This window comes from Podarcis liolepis (assembly GCF_965112155.1).
Source record: "Podarcis liolepis genome assembly, chromosome: 5".
Classification (NCBI taxonomy): Eukaryota; Metazoa; Chordata; class Lepidosauria; order Squamata; family Lacertidae; genus Podarcis; species Podarcis liolepis.
Window position 1 is genome coordinate 6,156,074 of NC_139556.1, and position 14,723 is coordinate 6,170,796.

The 14,723-nt window shown below is 44.7% G+C and overlaps 1 protein-coding gene across 1 annotated transcript in view; it reads right to left on the bottom strand.

Annotated features, from left to right (window-relative positions):
* Nucleotides 1-2,276: 2,276 nt before the first annotated feature.
* SEMA3A (semaphorin 3A) overlaps nt 2,277-14,723 on the bottom strand; it is a 201,053-nt gene continuing 188,606 nt past the window's right edge. The window contains exons 15-17 of the mRNA XM_083503348.1: nt 14,118-14,185; nt 6,498-6,640; nt 2,277-3,884 (exon numbers count right to left, since the gene is read on the bottom strand). Coding sequence (XP_083359474.1) covers nt 3,429-3,884; nt 6,498-6,640; nt 14,118-14,185 — 667 coding nt within the window. The 3' untranslated portion in view covers nt 2,277-3,428. The remainder of the gene's footprint in view (nt 3,885-6,497; nt 6,641-14,117; nt 14,186-14,723) is intronic.

Consider the following 14,723-nt stretch of genomic DNA (forward strand, 5'->3'; position numbering starts at 1 on the left):
TTTCTGTGTTGGCTGGTTGACAATTTTTAGGCATTTATTAAAAATGGGATAAAGTGGAAGATCGTGTTCTAAAATAACTGATTATGGAGGTAATTAATTGAATAGTTCAAACTGGAGGTATTGCTGTACTTTCTATTCAGTTGAATCGAGTACATTTAGATTCCAGTTTAATATCTGTGCAGAATTGTTTGCTTCAGGCAGAAAAACGAGGAAAGTACTAAAGTTTTAGCACTTGCTTAAATGCCAGTGAAGTCAAATAAAATTGATTGAACGTAAGAGTTAGCAAAGAAGATAGAAATCGATGTCTTCTTTAAAACTGGGTAGAGAACTTCTTTACTGATTGAGCATCATTAGAATACAAATAACCCATTTTAGAAAGAAAGGGGGAAAAAGCATTGGTGTGACAAAAGGATTTGAATTGCCTTCGTGAAAGAATGTGTTTGTTATATAGACTTATATTTACTGCATTATGAGTCATAGGGAAAATGGATTATGGAGTATCATAAAGTCCATCTGATGGGATTGTATTGATTTATAAAACTGTACTTGGCAAACAAAAATGCTTGCCAGTGCACAATTTCTTCTGCAGTATTAAATAGATCAACCTTGTCCAATGGTTGAAATGGGAATGAAGGGCCATTGTGTGAGTGGGGCAGGCGAGGGAAGGAATGGGGACCACTCTGAAGTACGCCAGGTGGGTGCAGAGCCCAGGAAACTCCAGAGGGCAGCTCCCACCATTTTCTCCCTAGGTGTAGGAAGAGACAAGCCATGCCTTCGATCTGCTCAGAAGCCAGTATAGGGGTGGTTTTGCCCAGGAGGCAGCAGATCTGGCCTACAAGGGGCAGTGTAGCAGTGGCATTGGGCAATGTATTCCTTGGAGGCTGGATCTGCTGCTCTTGTGGATCCTGCCACCTGAGATGGTCACCTCACCTTGCCTGGTGCGTGGGATAGTCCCACATACTACATATAATCTATGCACCCTGAATTCTCCTCTGCTCTACCCTCCTTTTTCTAATAGCATTTCAAATCTGCCAACGTGTTCTATAGCCTGTCTATCCTCACAACAACCCTGTAAAGTAGACCCTAGATCCAGTACTAGCACCTTAGAAACTGACAAATTTATTGTGGTGTAAGCTGCCTTGGGCTGGAAACTTTTTCATCAGATGCACCATTCTTGGTAAGCCATGACAGTTTATGCAATATTACATGACTTGCTGATCAGACGGTTGGCGGTTCGAATCCCCGTGACGGGGTGAGCTCCTGTTGCTCGCTCCCTACTCCTGACAACCTAGCAGTTCAAAAGCATGTTGAAGTGCAAGTAGATAAATAGGTACCACTCCGGCGGGAAGGTAAACAGCGTTTCTGTGCGCTGCTCTGGTTCTCCAGAAGCGGCTTAGTCATGCCAGCCACATGACCCGGAAGCTGTACGCTGGCTCCCTCGGCCAATAAAGCGAGATGAGCGCTGCAACCCCAGAGTCGGCCACGACTGGACCTAATGGTCAGGGGTCCCTTTACCTTTACCTTTTTTAAGGTGCTGCTGGACTATTATATCGTTCCTAATGTAAAACCACGGCTAGTTGGAAATTATGGGAATGCAAAAGCTGGATGTAGATGGCACAAATTTGCCCATGGAAATAAGTTTGCCAATACTAGTAGGGATAACTAGATTGGGATGAGACCCCATATCCAATAATGAAATATTGCAAAATCCATTCTACTTTTAAGTGAATGCATTCTGTACTGCATACATCTGTGTGGGCTTGTGTGTATGTGTGTACAGTCTTTTGGTACCCCTGTTATTCTCTGGATAAAGGTCAACACTTTGCTAATCCAGCAGTTTTCAGACCTTCTATTTTTGGGACATTATTTTCACATCAACTTGAATGCCCTCATAGAATCATAGAATCATATAATCATAGAGTTGGAAGAGACCACAAGGGCCATCGAGTCCAACCCCCTGCCAAGCAGGAAACACCATCAGAGCACTCCTGACCCTGGAGGCTCTGTTGCATCAAAGAGATTCTGGGGCATGTTCCAATTTGTGTTGTCCACACAACCACCTGGCCCAAGTCTGTTAGGCTTTATGCTTGCTTTCTGTGTCATACATACCCAATATTACCCAGGTGCAGCTCTTCTCATTGAGACACCCTAGACATCTCCAAAAAATTACAGGCACTGCCAGAATGCCATCTGAAAACCACAACATTGACTGTATGAGCAGGTCAGATGGATTCTGCATCTTACAGTGTTGAGTTTTTGCCATCCACATAATGAGGTCATGAGCAGAGGAGATATTTTAATGCTATTCACAGTCTTTTGAAATTAAAAATAAAATATACAGCTTAAGTCAACCAAGTTTCCCTTCATTGCTTCAATCCATTTCTGTTTGTATCAAAGTATTATACAAGCTGAAGTCTTTCATACTGAACAATCAGGGAGGGAAAAAAAGAAAATCTGTCCATGCAATACAGACTCTTTTGCCAGAAAAAAACTTGGTTTGGAAGGATAAATCAGGTTGGAAGTTACTCATCATAGAGAATGTCTGGCAAGGAGCTGAGTTTGCTGACTGTGTTGAACAAATGTTTGATAACAGACATTTAAAATTGAGCAACAGAAACCTTTGTTTTCCCTATTTAAAATAATTAAAAATTAGAATATTAGAATATTGTCAGACAAAAGCCTATTCTATTTCCTCCCCCACCCACCCACCAAGAGCTATCTTTGACTGCATATTGGTTGTGGTACATTTAAATAATTGTTTTAATAAAATACATCTTTAGGTCAAAGGTTAGGGGTGTCATCAGTAGTAGGTCAGAATGTTCCACTTGCTGCTGCTTCAGATAATTAATGGTTCATGGCGCTCCGACTTCAGTAAGCAATCAAGCACAGTATTGATTTCCTTCTTCCAGTACATATCTAAACAAGAGGACTTGTAGACCAGAAGGGGGGGGGGGACAAAAAACAGTCATGTGTACAACCAAGTGGGAAAGTGTTCATCAGCTGGATAAAGGTCTATGCAAGTTTTTAGTTAAGTTCAGGAAAATTAGCATGGCTGATGAGAGCTGTTCTGCACCTCCCTCTTTTATTCTTTTTCAAAATGGCAGAATGGCAGGTGACAATTTTATACCTCAAGTCCAAAGGGGATTGCCAAGACAGCCTTGCTGCAGATCCCATGAAACAATAAGTTAGTTTCGGAACAAGCTTATGTCCCCAAAATGCTGGAGAGTAGAGGGTCAGTGGTTTGTGTTTCTTTTAACAAACAAACTGGGTTCATTTCAAACAAGATGGAAATTGTTTGAGCCTCCTAGCTCTCTGTAAACATCCACATAAAATGCCATGGGGAAAGTTCATGTATATTGCATTTTATTTCCAGTTATCTTGTCTATGCAAGTTTCTACTCGGATGAAGCTCCTAGAGGTAACTGTAGCTCAGACACTCCGTGGCGCCCTCTCAAACTCATGGGTCCTCCTATTTCTGCCTTTCTTGTTCTCTTGTAGATGCTTCCACTTGTTTGTGTTCACCTGGGCATTGGCGGGCCTCTGGCGCCGTTGTTTGCGGTCCCTTTTCCACACCTGCTCACAAAACTCATCCATGGTGTTGAGGTTGGGGTGGTTGATGAGCTGCATGAAGTCCCTGTACCAGACCTTCTGGCTTGGGGTCATGCTGTTAGAAGCTTCCTTGATCTTGGAGGTATCTCCCTCTTCCTCTTTATGAAGCAGCTCTTCAAGGTGTTCCGTGTCGATGATCTCCAGGGTCACCTTGAGGAGAGTTTGCATGAAGCCGTGCTCCACAGCGTGGCAGAAGTAAATGCCTGAGTCCTTCCGCTGCAAGCTCCGCAGCAGTAGACCTTGCTCTGTCCGGATCAGGCGATCATCTACTTTGATCTGTCAAGGAGGCAAAGAAAGGGGTCACTGTTCTCAATAGTGCTCTCCAACTCTCTCACAAAGCCTCAACACTGTGTGCCAGCATCGCGTAGAACACTTGGATAGCAGAGGACCAGGATTTGAAACTGTACTTAGCCATGAAGCTCACTGAACCAAGACTTTAGGTGATTTAGCCTCAACTACCTAACAGAGGGGGGCGCGGGTGGCACTGTGGGTTAAACCACAGAGCCTAGGACCTGCCAATCAGGAGGTTGCTGGTTCGAATCCCTGCAATGGGGTGAGCTCCCGTTGCTTGGTCCCAGCTCCTGCCAACCTAGCAGTTCGAAAGCACGTCAAAGTGGAAGTAGATAAATAGGTACCGCTCCGGCAGGAAGGTAAACGGCGTTTCCGTGCGCTGCTCTCGTTCGCCAGAAGCGGCTTAGTCATGCTGGCCACATGACCCGGAAGCTGTACACCGGCTCCCTCGGCCAGTAAAGCGAGATGAGCGTCGCAACCCCAGAGTCGGTCACGACTGGACCTAATGTTCAGGGGTCCCTTTACCTTTACCTTTACTGAAGGTGCTTTGATATAAAAACAGAATGCTACTCTAAGGTTTTTTGGAAGGAATGGGGATCCAAATATGATAAACACCATGCTCTCTGAAACCAGTCAAGAACTTGGTAAAACAACCAAGCATATTATGAGGCTGTTTGCCCTGAAATGGAATTTTCAGCACACCTCATCGTATGTTACAGTGTTCAGAAATGGAGAAAAAAATGTTACAGGGCAGAAAAAAATGTTAGGATTTCAAATGGCTACAAAAATGAATCTATGGGAATCAGGGCAGTGAAACAGACCTGCATGCATGCAGCTTCCCACTTCAAAAGTTTAATCGGAGCTTAGGAGATGTGGGGCAGGAGCTGGAGTCCTCTGGTCCAAATCTAGGTCTCTAAGTGAAACCATGTCTCAGTGAAGAAACAAAAGAACTTTTCAGCCACAGCTTATGTAGTAATGGTACCTGGCCAGAGATCATTTTGGGAGACAAGGACTAGGGAAGATACCTGCCTGCCATCTTCCATTTCTTTGCCAAAGGGTAGTGTGTGTGTGTGTGTGTGTGTGTGTGTGTTTGTGTGTGTGTGTGTGTACACATTTATAAATAATACATACACAGGCACAAACACTGGCTGCAATCCTGTTTACACTTACCCGAGAGTAAGTCCCACTTAACCCAGTAAGCATGATTCTGAGTGAACATGTGAAGGATTGCACAAATGATAAAATCCACCAACTTTATCCATGTGGCTAAAGAAGGGCAAATGCCAGGTGCTATTTCGTAACATGACAGAGCATGCTCTATTCTTCCCACCCCCCTTTTTTTGGGGGGGGGGAAACCCAACCCTCAAATAATGAAGTTTTAGAAACTTAACTATACAAAACCTCTAGCTGTGAATAAAATATGTCCCTTGGATTCATAACATTTAACTCTCTTTCTTTCTTTCTTTCTTTCTTTCTTTCTTTCTTTCTTTCTTTCTTTCTTTCTTTCCTCTCCCCCACCCTCAGGTGGCGTCTAGCCAGCAGGGGAAAGGTTATTCTGTTAAAAATGAGGTGATGAAGTGGCCTTCCAGACTTGTAGGATGTCTACATTCCTACTAATCCCCCAGAGCACCTGGGGAAATGAAAAGCACAACCATATTATTATATAGGTAACTGTGCAAGGGCAGGAGCGGAGACACCGAACTCCTCACTTAACCATTTCTGTCTATAACGGCCTGGAAAGCTTTTTGTTGCCATGGGGATTACTTCAGAAGCTCAGCATCCTCACGAGGGTTTTAGGGCCTCTTTGTTGCTGCTGCTGCAAGGTGCAAAGATGGCACAGATTGAGGATACGGGAAAGACATTGCTTTGAGCTCCTGAAGTGAAGATCATCATGGAAGCAAAAAAACAAATGACCACCATGGAGGAATTTTAAGAGCTTACACTAACAATGGGTTTAGCACAGCAGCTGAGTCCCCGAGCTCAAGCAAATCTATTTACCTCATAAGGATGGGAGAGTCTGACTCTCTAGACATCTTAAAGCTGGTGCCCATCTAATCACTGTTCCTTCTGAGGTAAATATTGGGCCTTGCGGCAGGGATATAGAAGCTGCCACCTCCCAAATGCCTCCACAGTCTCTCCTAAAACTGGCAGGTTTGGAAACAGCCCAATTTCTTTGAGATGTTTCCACACCCAACTCTTCTGCTTTCTTGGGGGGGGGGGGAGTGAGCAAGAAGCAGGGTGGGGCGAGGAATCAAACTACAAACTTGTGCCTTGGTCATTTCAGACAGAAGATGGGGCCCCACAAAACTGAATTTTGCTTTATTTCTATTTATTTTTTAAAGGGCCCAGCAACATGTCAGGGAGAAAGCTAGGCTATAGCCTTACTCCCTGACATCTCATCTATGTAGATGTGGGGTTTTTTGAGGGGAGGGGTGTTGTGTAGTAAGCAGGAACATTTTATCATGTGAGTCCTGCTGCTACAATCCTGAAGTGGTACAGCTGGGACCCACGGGTCCCAGATTCTTGAGAACTGGGCCAGAGAGACTGAACACGCTGTTGAACCAGAAAGTCCTGGGATGTACTTTCAAGCATGCATACCTCTTCCTTTCGGTCATCGTTTTGCTTCTGGAATTGCCAATAGACCAGAGCACGCTGAGATTTGGGGCTGCATTCCAGGAACGTGCTGCTGTTCTCCACTCCGTAGATGATCTTCTCTTCCAGCCCATGTCCACTTGGATTATCTGCAGGACAAGGAAGGAAAAACAAGGACATCTGAATGTTACTAGAACAACTGAACGTCAGGCCCTGGATCGACTCTGCCCACCCAGGCCGGCCGCTGCATCCTTCTGGGCAGGAAGGAGTAGAAAGAGCTTCCTGGTCCAGCTGAAACTTTCTTGACCAATGAAGACATCTGGTGTGTCCCTGTCTTTGGAGAAGGGCTGCAGCACAGTGGGACAGCTTGGCAGGTGCAAGCTCCTACGTTCAATCCCAGGCATCTTCAGTTAGGGCTGAGAGAGCCAGCCACCTCAAACCCTGGAAAGCCACTGCAGATCAGAGCAGGTGATACAGAGTAATATGGAACTGACAGTCTGACTCAGGATATGTACAGATTAGCGGTTCAAAACACAGCAACGCTGTTTCCCCGTCTACATGTCAAGTTGCATTAGCCTGCTGCTGGTCTGTATACCAGAGCAGGGATGTCTCCACCTGATGCACATTACCTGCTTGGCTTCCCCACCCCTGCAACCTGTCACCTGTGCACGGACAGCGACTGTCTCAAACGTACACACCTTGGCTGATTGGAACATGGCTTGAGTTTCCCTTTCGGGTTGAAGCTGGTTTGAGGGAAACCACCTAAAACAGTAGTATTTCTCAATAAACGACAGGGAAATGTCATGTGTAGACCAAATCCTGAGCCAGCAGGGGGAGCGGACTGGAGCCAGGGGAAAAGACAACATGTGCACAGCCTCTGTAGCTTCCTGGTCTTGCCTCTTCTTCAGTCCTGACTCGTTCTATGGGCCCAGCTATTGGCTTGTCACAGTAGGGATGCAGGTGGCACTGTGGGTTAAACCACAGAGCCTAGGACTTGCCGATCAGAAGGTCGGTGGTTCGAATCCCCGCGACGGGGTGAGCTTCCATTGCTCGGTCCCTGCTCCTGCCTACCTAGCAGTTTGAAAGCACATCAAAGTGCAAGTAGATAAATAGGTACCACTCCGGCGGAAAGGTAAACGGCGTTTCCGTGCGCTGCTCTGTTTTGCCAGAAGCGGCTTAGTCATGCTGGCCACGTGACCTGGAAGCTGTACGCCGGCTCCCTCGGCCAATAAAGTGAGATGAGCCCCGCAACCCCAGAGTCAGTCACGACTGGACCTAATGGTCAGGGGTCCCTTTACTTTTACCTTTATTGACTTGTCACAGAGATTCTGATCCTGGGTCACCTCAGGCTGACATAGTCCAGCCCTGACCTTCCAGAATTTGTGTCCCAGAAGGGAGAGGGGAGGGAGTGCATGATCCCGGAGGATATTTTAACTCATTTATGTATTACTAAACCATCAGGAATGACTGCACTAGTCCTAAGCATGCTCTTTTCTTAAATGGGAGTCATTTTTTTTTTTAAAAAAAAACCCCACATACTTGGGCATTTATTAATTATTATATGACAAAGATTTTTAAAAACAATATATTAATTCATGGCACAAGTTGACTCACTTTATCCCTTAGCTTCATTTCATTGGCTTAAAATATGAGATATTTTTCAAATGGGTGAACAAGTTTTCAATAGTTTGGGTGTGGTGTCAGAAGATCTAATTGTGCCTCAAGAGGTCTATGATCTACTTCAACATAAAGCCATAAAATGTAAGGCTTTCAAAAATAAAATAAAAAACCGAAGTGCGTTTAGGTTATATGGCACTGCAGTTTGCTGCTGCAGCTGTTAATGACCAGAAATCTTGTTTTTGTGGAAACATTATTCAATTAATCACTTCCTCTTGTAAGCCGTAATAATTTATGGAAACATAACAAGCCTAATAAACCAGACCTTGCGGACGAGTGAAAGAAAGTGAAATAAATTACTTCCTTTTTGTAACAACATTGTTTTCAAGTTATCCATCAATTTGCAAGAAATGTTGGCTTGCCTTTGGATTTATATGGCAGTTGCTTCTGCTGCAGCACCACAAAGGCATTAAGGTCTAAGATTTCAAGGCTTCATTTTAACCGCCCCCCTCCTTTTAAAATGGGATTTAAATTGCAATGGCCCAATAACTATTGGGAGCAAATACACAAGAAAGGATAAGCAAAAACAAAAAGGCTGGTTTAAACCGCGTGCTGTATGTTTTTCTACTTGTGAAATAGGTTGCCCGAGAAGCAGAACAATTTCCTCCTTATGCCAAAGCCTGAAAACTGCTTCCGAGTCCGCAATACTAGCCCTCTTGGGCAAACATTTTGAAAAGGTGTTAATGTTCATTTCCCCTCTGCTCATGGCTCTTCGGCTGCCACATAGGGCACATTGTTAGACGAGAGCCCAGGAAAATAAATGGATTACTCTAAAGTGTGTCATGGGATTGCTGAACATTTTTTTGTGCTGCAACGGGCAACGCAGCCCTCAGCAATGCCCAAGGGTGTTTAGATCGTGCAAGGTTACTTTGATTAAGATTGGTCTTTTTGGTGGGGGGGCGGGTTGCTTCAGGTTCAGAATCTTTACAGAACCCCATTTTTGTTTGTTTGTTCTAGAAATGAGGGCTATGTGACTAAGAGCCTCTTGCAGTGTAATCCATTGTCAAGTCTTGTTTGACTTCATTTTGGCTGTGCACTAATCTAGCAAACAAAAAGCTGTTTGCTAAACTGTGCTGCCAAAAGGAAAAAAAGCTGGCAGACCAGTTGCTCTGATGTTGACACAGGAATCATACATTAACGACATGCAGCCATCCAGATGCAAGTGTGTGTGTGGGGTTGAATAAAATGAATTATTGCCACCCAGCTTGTAAAAATGAAATATCAAGTCGTCAACAGACACCAAATCAATAAGAAATGAATTGTTCCGGTTTTCTTTTCTCTTTGGGTTGTGATAACTTGATTCCCAGCAAGTAAATGGAATACTCCCTCAACAGGGGGATGAGCAGAGCGACCTTTGAGTTTCATCTTTGAAATGGTTCTACTTGAGAAGCATTGTGTCAGGGATTTGGAATGAACATCAACACAGAAAACCTTATTTGTAATGGCAGCAGAACAGAGTCTTATTGGGCTGTGTACACACTACAACTTTAAAGCACATCCAGAGCACATTCGCTCCCTCTAAGAATTATGGGCCCAATAGTTTGTTAAGGGTTGCAGAGAACTGTGACTTTGTGGTGAATAAACTACAGTGACCCGATTTCTTTGAGTGGGTGGGAAGTGTGCTTCAAGTGTGCTTTAAAAATATTGTGTCTACACAGGGTCTGGCTGTCTGCCCATTCCTGTGTACTCTGCATCCAGTGTGCTCCCTCTCTTGGTTTGGGAAGTGGTGTGAGCAAGACATAAGCCACAATCTATATCTGTGGTGCTGGAGGAGACTCTTGAGAGTCCCATGGACTGCAAGAAGATCAAACCTCTCCATTCTGAAGGAAATCAGCCCCGAGTGCTCACTGGAAGGACAGATCCTGAAGCTGAGGCTCCAATACTTTGGCCACCTCATGAGAAGAGAAGACTCCCTGGAAAAGACCCTAATGTTGGGAAAGATGGAGGGCACAAGGAGAAGGGGACGACAGAGGACGAGATGGTTGGACAGTGTTCTCAAAGCTACTAACAGGAGTTTGACCAAACTGCGGGAGGCAGTGGAAGACAGGAGTGCCTGGCGTGCTCTGGTCCATGGGGTCATGAAGAGTTGGACACGACTAAACAACAACAAAGAACATATCTATCCTGTATCTGTCTCGTGTTTTTTTCTATTGCCTGCGCATGAAGGATTATCTAGTCAGACTCTATGTCTAGCATAAAACCAGGAATAGCTGCATCTCTCCAGGAGAGGGCAGTGCTGCATAAGCTCAAAAGCTGTATTTTCCACTCCTGCACTGTACTGGAATGTGAATAATTGGTGAACTGGGAAAAATGGTTTATGTCCCATCCTTTGCCTGGCCTGGGAATTTTAAATCAATAACCATATACTTTATAGTGCTCTTTAACTGCCCCAATACAAGCAAAATGAAGAGAGACAAGCAGCTATCAATCAACTAACCAGAGTGAACAACTGTGGAACCAACACAAGGTTGCTGGTTGGTTTAACCAGTTAGGCTGCAACCCTCTAGGCTCACTTTCCTCATTGAATTCAGGGGACTTACTTCTGAGTAGGCGAGCACAGAACTGCGCTGTAAGTGATTTTATATGGCCTAGGACCCTCGCATCTACGGGACCGCCTCTCCCGGTATGCCCCATGGAGAGCCTCAAGGTCCATAAACAGCAACACCCCAGAGGTCCTGGGTCCTAAGGAAGTTAGATTAGCTTCAACCAGAGCCAGGGCCTTTTCAACACTGGCTCCGGCCTGGTGGAACGCTCTGTCTCTTGAGACCAGGGCCCCGCGGGATCTGATTTCTTTCCGCAGGGCCTGTAAGACAGAGTTGTTCCGCCTGGCCTTTGGCTTAGAATCAGTTTGATTCCGTCCCCCTCTTTCCTTTTCCTTTCTCCTCCTATGAAGAGATTGCACCCTAATGTTTTAATGTTGTATCTTAATCTTTTATTTTATTTTATTTTAATCAACTTGTTTTTATTATTGGTTGTTAGCCGCCCTGAGCCCGGTCTTGGCTGGGGAGGGTGGGGTACAAATAAAATTATTATTATTATTATTATTATTATTATTATTATTATTATTATTATTATATGGCTTGGTGCCAAGCAAGCTCGTTTCCGAGGGGGCCATCTTCCTTGTAAGGTGGTAGACAAGGGCATTTCTTCCTTTGGAGAGGAAGGTCCAGTGGCGTAGCGTGGGCGGTGCAGGGGGGGGGGCCGGCCGCACCGGGCGCAACATCTGGGAGTTAGGGTTAGGGGGCGTAAATTACTTGCCTTGCCCCGGGTGCTGACAACCCACGCTACGCCACTGGGAAGGTCTGACTGCATCATTCAGTCTCCCACCCTTTGCAGACACGAAGGGTGCAAGTTCAACATGCATTGTAGAAGGCTGGCATCAACAGAGCCTACAGACATGCAATGCCTCTTTCAATGCCAGGTCGGGCCACTGTCCTATGCAGCCCAGAAACACCCTCTCAGAACAGCAGCATCACTCCAAGATTTCATGCAGAGATCTTTCCCATCCTTGCCTCCTTTTCACTGGAGTTGCCAGGAGTTGATCCTTTGACCTTCCTTCTGCAGGCAAAGCACGTGGAGGAACGTTGCCACTTCCTAGTTTTCCATCAGGCAGTGGGGCTCATTTTAAAGTCAGCGTTATGGCTGAACATAATGAGCTGCTTAGAAATCGTTTCCTCATCAAGGGCTGCAAATCAGCCTAACTCCTTAATAATGCAGAAATCGGGCAGCTCTAAAGCAAGATCCTGAGCAGTCAGGACAGCATTTTGAAGAAAATGCTATTAAACATCTTTATCAACGACTTGGATGATGGACTCAAGGGCATCCTGATCAAATTTGCAGATGAGACCAAACTGGGAGGGGTGGCTAACACCCCAGAGGACAGGATCACACTTCAAAATGACCTTGACAGATTAGAGAACTGGGTCAAATCAAACAAGATGAATTTTAACAGGGAGAAATGTAAAGTATTGCACTTGGGCAAAAAAAAATGAGAGGCACAAATACAAGATGGGTGACACCTGGCTTGAGAGCAGTACATGTGAAAAGGATCTAGGAGTCTTGGTTGACCACAAACTTGACATGAGCCAACAGTGTGACGCGGCAGCTAAAAAAGCCAATGCAATTCTGGGCTGCATCAATAGGAGTATAGCATCTAGATCAAGGGAAGTAATAGTGCCACTGTATTCTGCTCTGGTCAGACCTCACCTGGAGTACTGTGTCCAGTTCTGGGCACCACAGTTCAAGAAGGACACTGACAAACTGGACCGTGTCCAGAGGAGGGCAACCAAAATGGTCAAAGGCCTGGAAACGATGCCTTATGAGGAACGGCTAAGGGAGCTGGGCATGTTTAGCCTGGAGAAGAGGAGGTTAAGGGGTGATATGATAGCCATGTTCAAATATATAAAAGGATGTCACATAGAGGAGGGAGAAAGGTTGTTTTCTGCTGCTCCAGAGAAGCGGACACGGAGCAATGGATCCAAACTACAAGAAAGAAGATTCCACCTAAACATTAGGAAGAACTTCCTGACAGTAAGAGCTGTTCGACAGTGGAATTTGCTGCCCAGGAGTGTGGTGGAGTCTCCTACTTTGGAGGTCTTTAAGCAGAGGCTTGACAACCATATGTCAGGAGTGCTCTGATGGTGTTTCCTGCTTGGCAGGGGGTTGGACTCGATGGCCCTTGTGGTCTCTTCCAACTCTATGATTCTATGATTCTAAATAGGTGAAAAACTCTGGCTTTGGGGCTACAATACCCTGGTTATACCACCTTAACAAATTACAAGATTTTTGCACTATCGGCCTATAACTAAGGCAACTAAATAAAGCAGATGCTCATACCAAGCATGTTTACTTGGAAGTAACTCCCAATGAATTCAGTGGGGCATGTTCGCAGATATGCATAGAACTGCAGCAACTGAATGGACTTACTCCTAACTAAACATAAGCCATTTCTCCACATTGTAATGCAACCCCATTCAGTTTGCATTTATTAACCAAAAGATAATAAACAAATTGCATGTATTAAGGGAAGGCATGCGGTGGGGGGGGGGGGAGGTTATTAGTAAAATGAATGAGCAAAAATTTAGTAAGGTGTATATTAGGGCACTTACACTTACTTGCAGCGCAATAGTACTGGTAAGTGTGTCTACTCAGAAGCAAATTCTTCATCTTCAATAGGAGTTATTCCTACATAAGTATATCATAGAATTCTAGAGTTGGAAGGGACTCTGACGGTCATCTAGTCCAACCCTCTGCAGTGCAGCCATCACAATCAAAGCACTGCAGCTTTAGGCTACAATTGTACACACGTTTACTCAAGAGCAGGGCGGGCTTTTTTCTCCCTAAAAAAATGTTTATGGGTACTCTCAGGGCTGGATTTAGGTTTAATGAGGCCCTGAGCTACTGAAAGTAACGGGGCCCTTTATATGTCCAGCTGTCCTTTGTCAACAACAAATTGTCGCTTTTTGTGTGTGCTGAATATATACTATATGGTAGTTTATGGACCTAATAGGTATCTAAAGCCATTTGCTACTGTTGCTGTGTGTAGGTTTTATTTTATTTGTTTTTTATATTTTGGAAATGTACATCCAGTTTTTTTCCCATTTAAATTTTTTTGGGGGGGCCCTAAGCTATAACTTGTTTAGTTTATACGTAAATCCGGCACCGGGTACTCTCATTTTTACTCAAGAAAATCACCATTTTATAGTTCAGATCGGGGGAAAATAAATACAGTACAAAGATTCACAAAATGTTTAGGGGTATGCGTCCCCCTGCGTCCCCCCAGAAAAAAGCACTCCTTTTGAACTCAGTGGGCTAGACTTCCAAGTAAGCATACATTGGAGGCTGTTGTGCTTGTTTCACTAGAGCTAAAGAGGAATAGATTTGCTCTGGTTCCATTCCTGACCCTTTCCTTTGGCTGAGTAAGGATCACGTCATGATCAAGCGTCTTACCATGATGCTGTAAGTCAGAGCAGTGAGTCAGAGGGTCACCATTTCGGATATCTTGTCGTCTAGTGCGTCTAAAGGAAACAGATTAGAGAAACCAGTAAATCTCCATTGCATTCATTCACTGAATTTTTAAATATAGGTATATAAAAGCAATGAAAACCTAGACAACATCTTAAAAAGCAGAGACATCACCTTGCCAACAAAGGTCCGTATAGTAAAAGCCATGGTTTTCCCAGTAGTGATGTATGGAAGTGAGAGCTGGACCATAAAGAAGGCTGATCGCCGAAGAATGGATGCTTTTGAATTATGATGCCGGAGGAGACTCTTGAGAGTCCCATGGACTGCAAGGAGATCAAACCTCTCCATTCTGAAGGAAATCAGCCCTGACTGTTCACTGGAAGGACAGATCCTGAAGCTGAGGCTCCAATACTTTGGCCACCTCATGAGAAGAGAAGTCTTCCTGGAAAAGACCCTGATGTTGGGAAAGATGGAGGGCACAAGGAGAAGGGGATGACAGAGGACAAGATGGTTGGGCAGTGTTCTCAAAGCTACCAGCATGAGTTTGACCAAACTGCGGGAGGCAGTGGAAGACAGAAGCGCCTGGTGTGC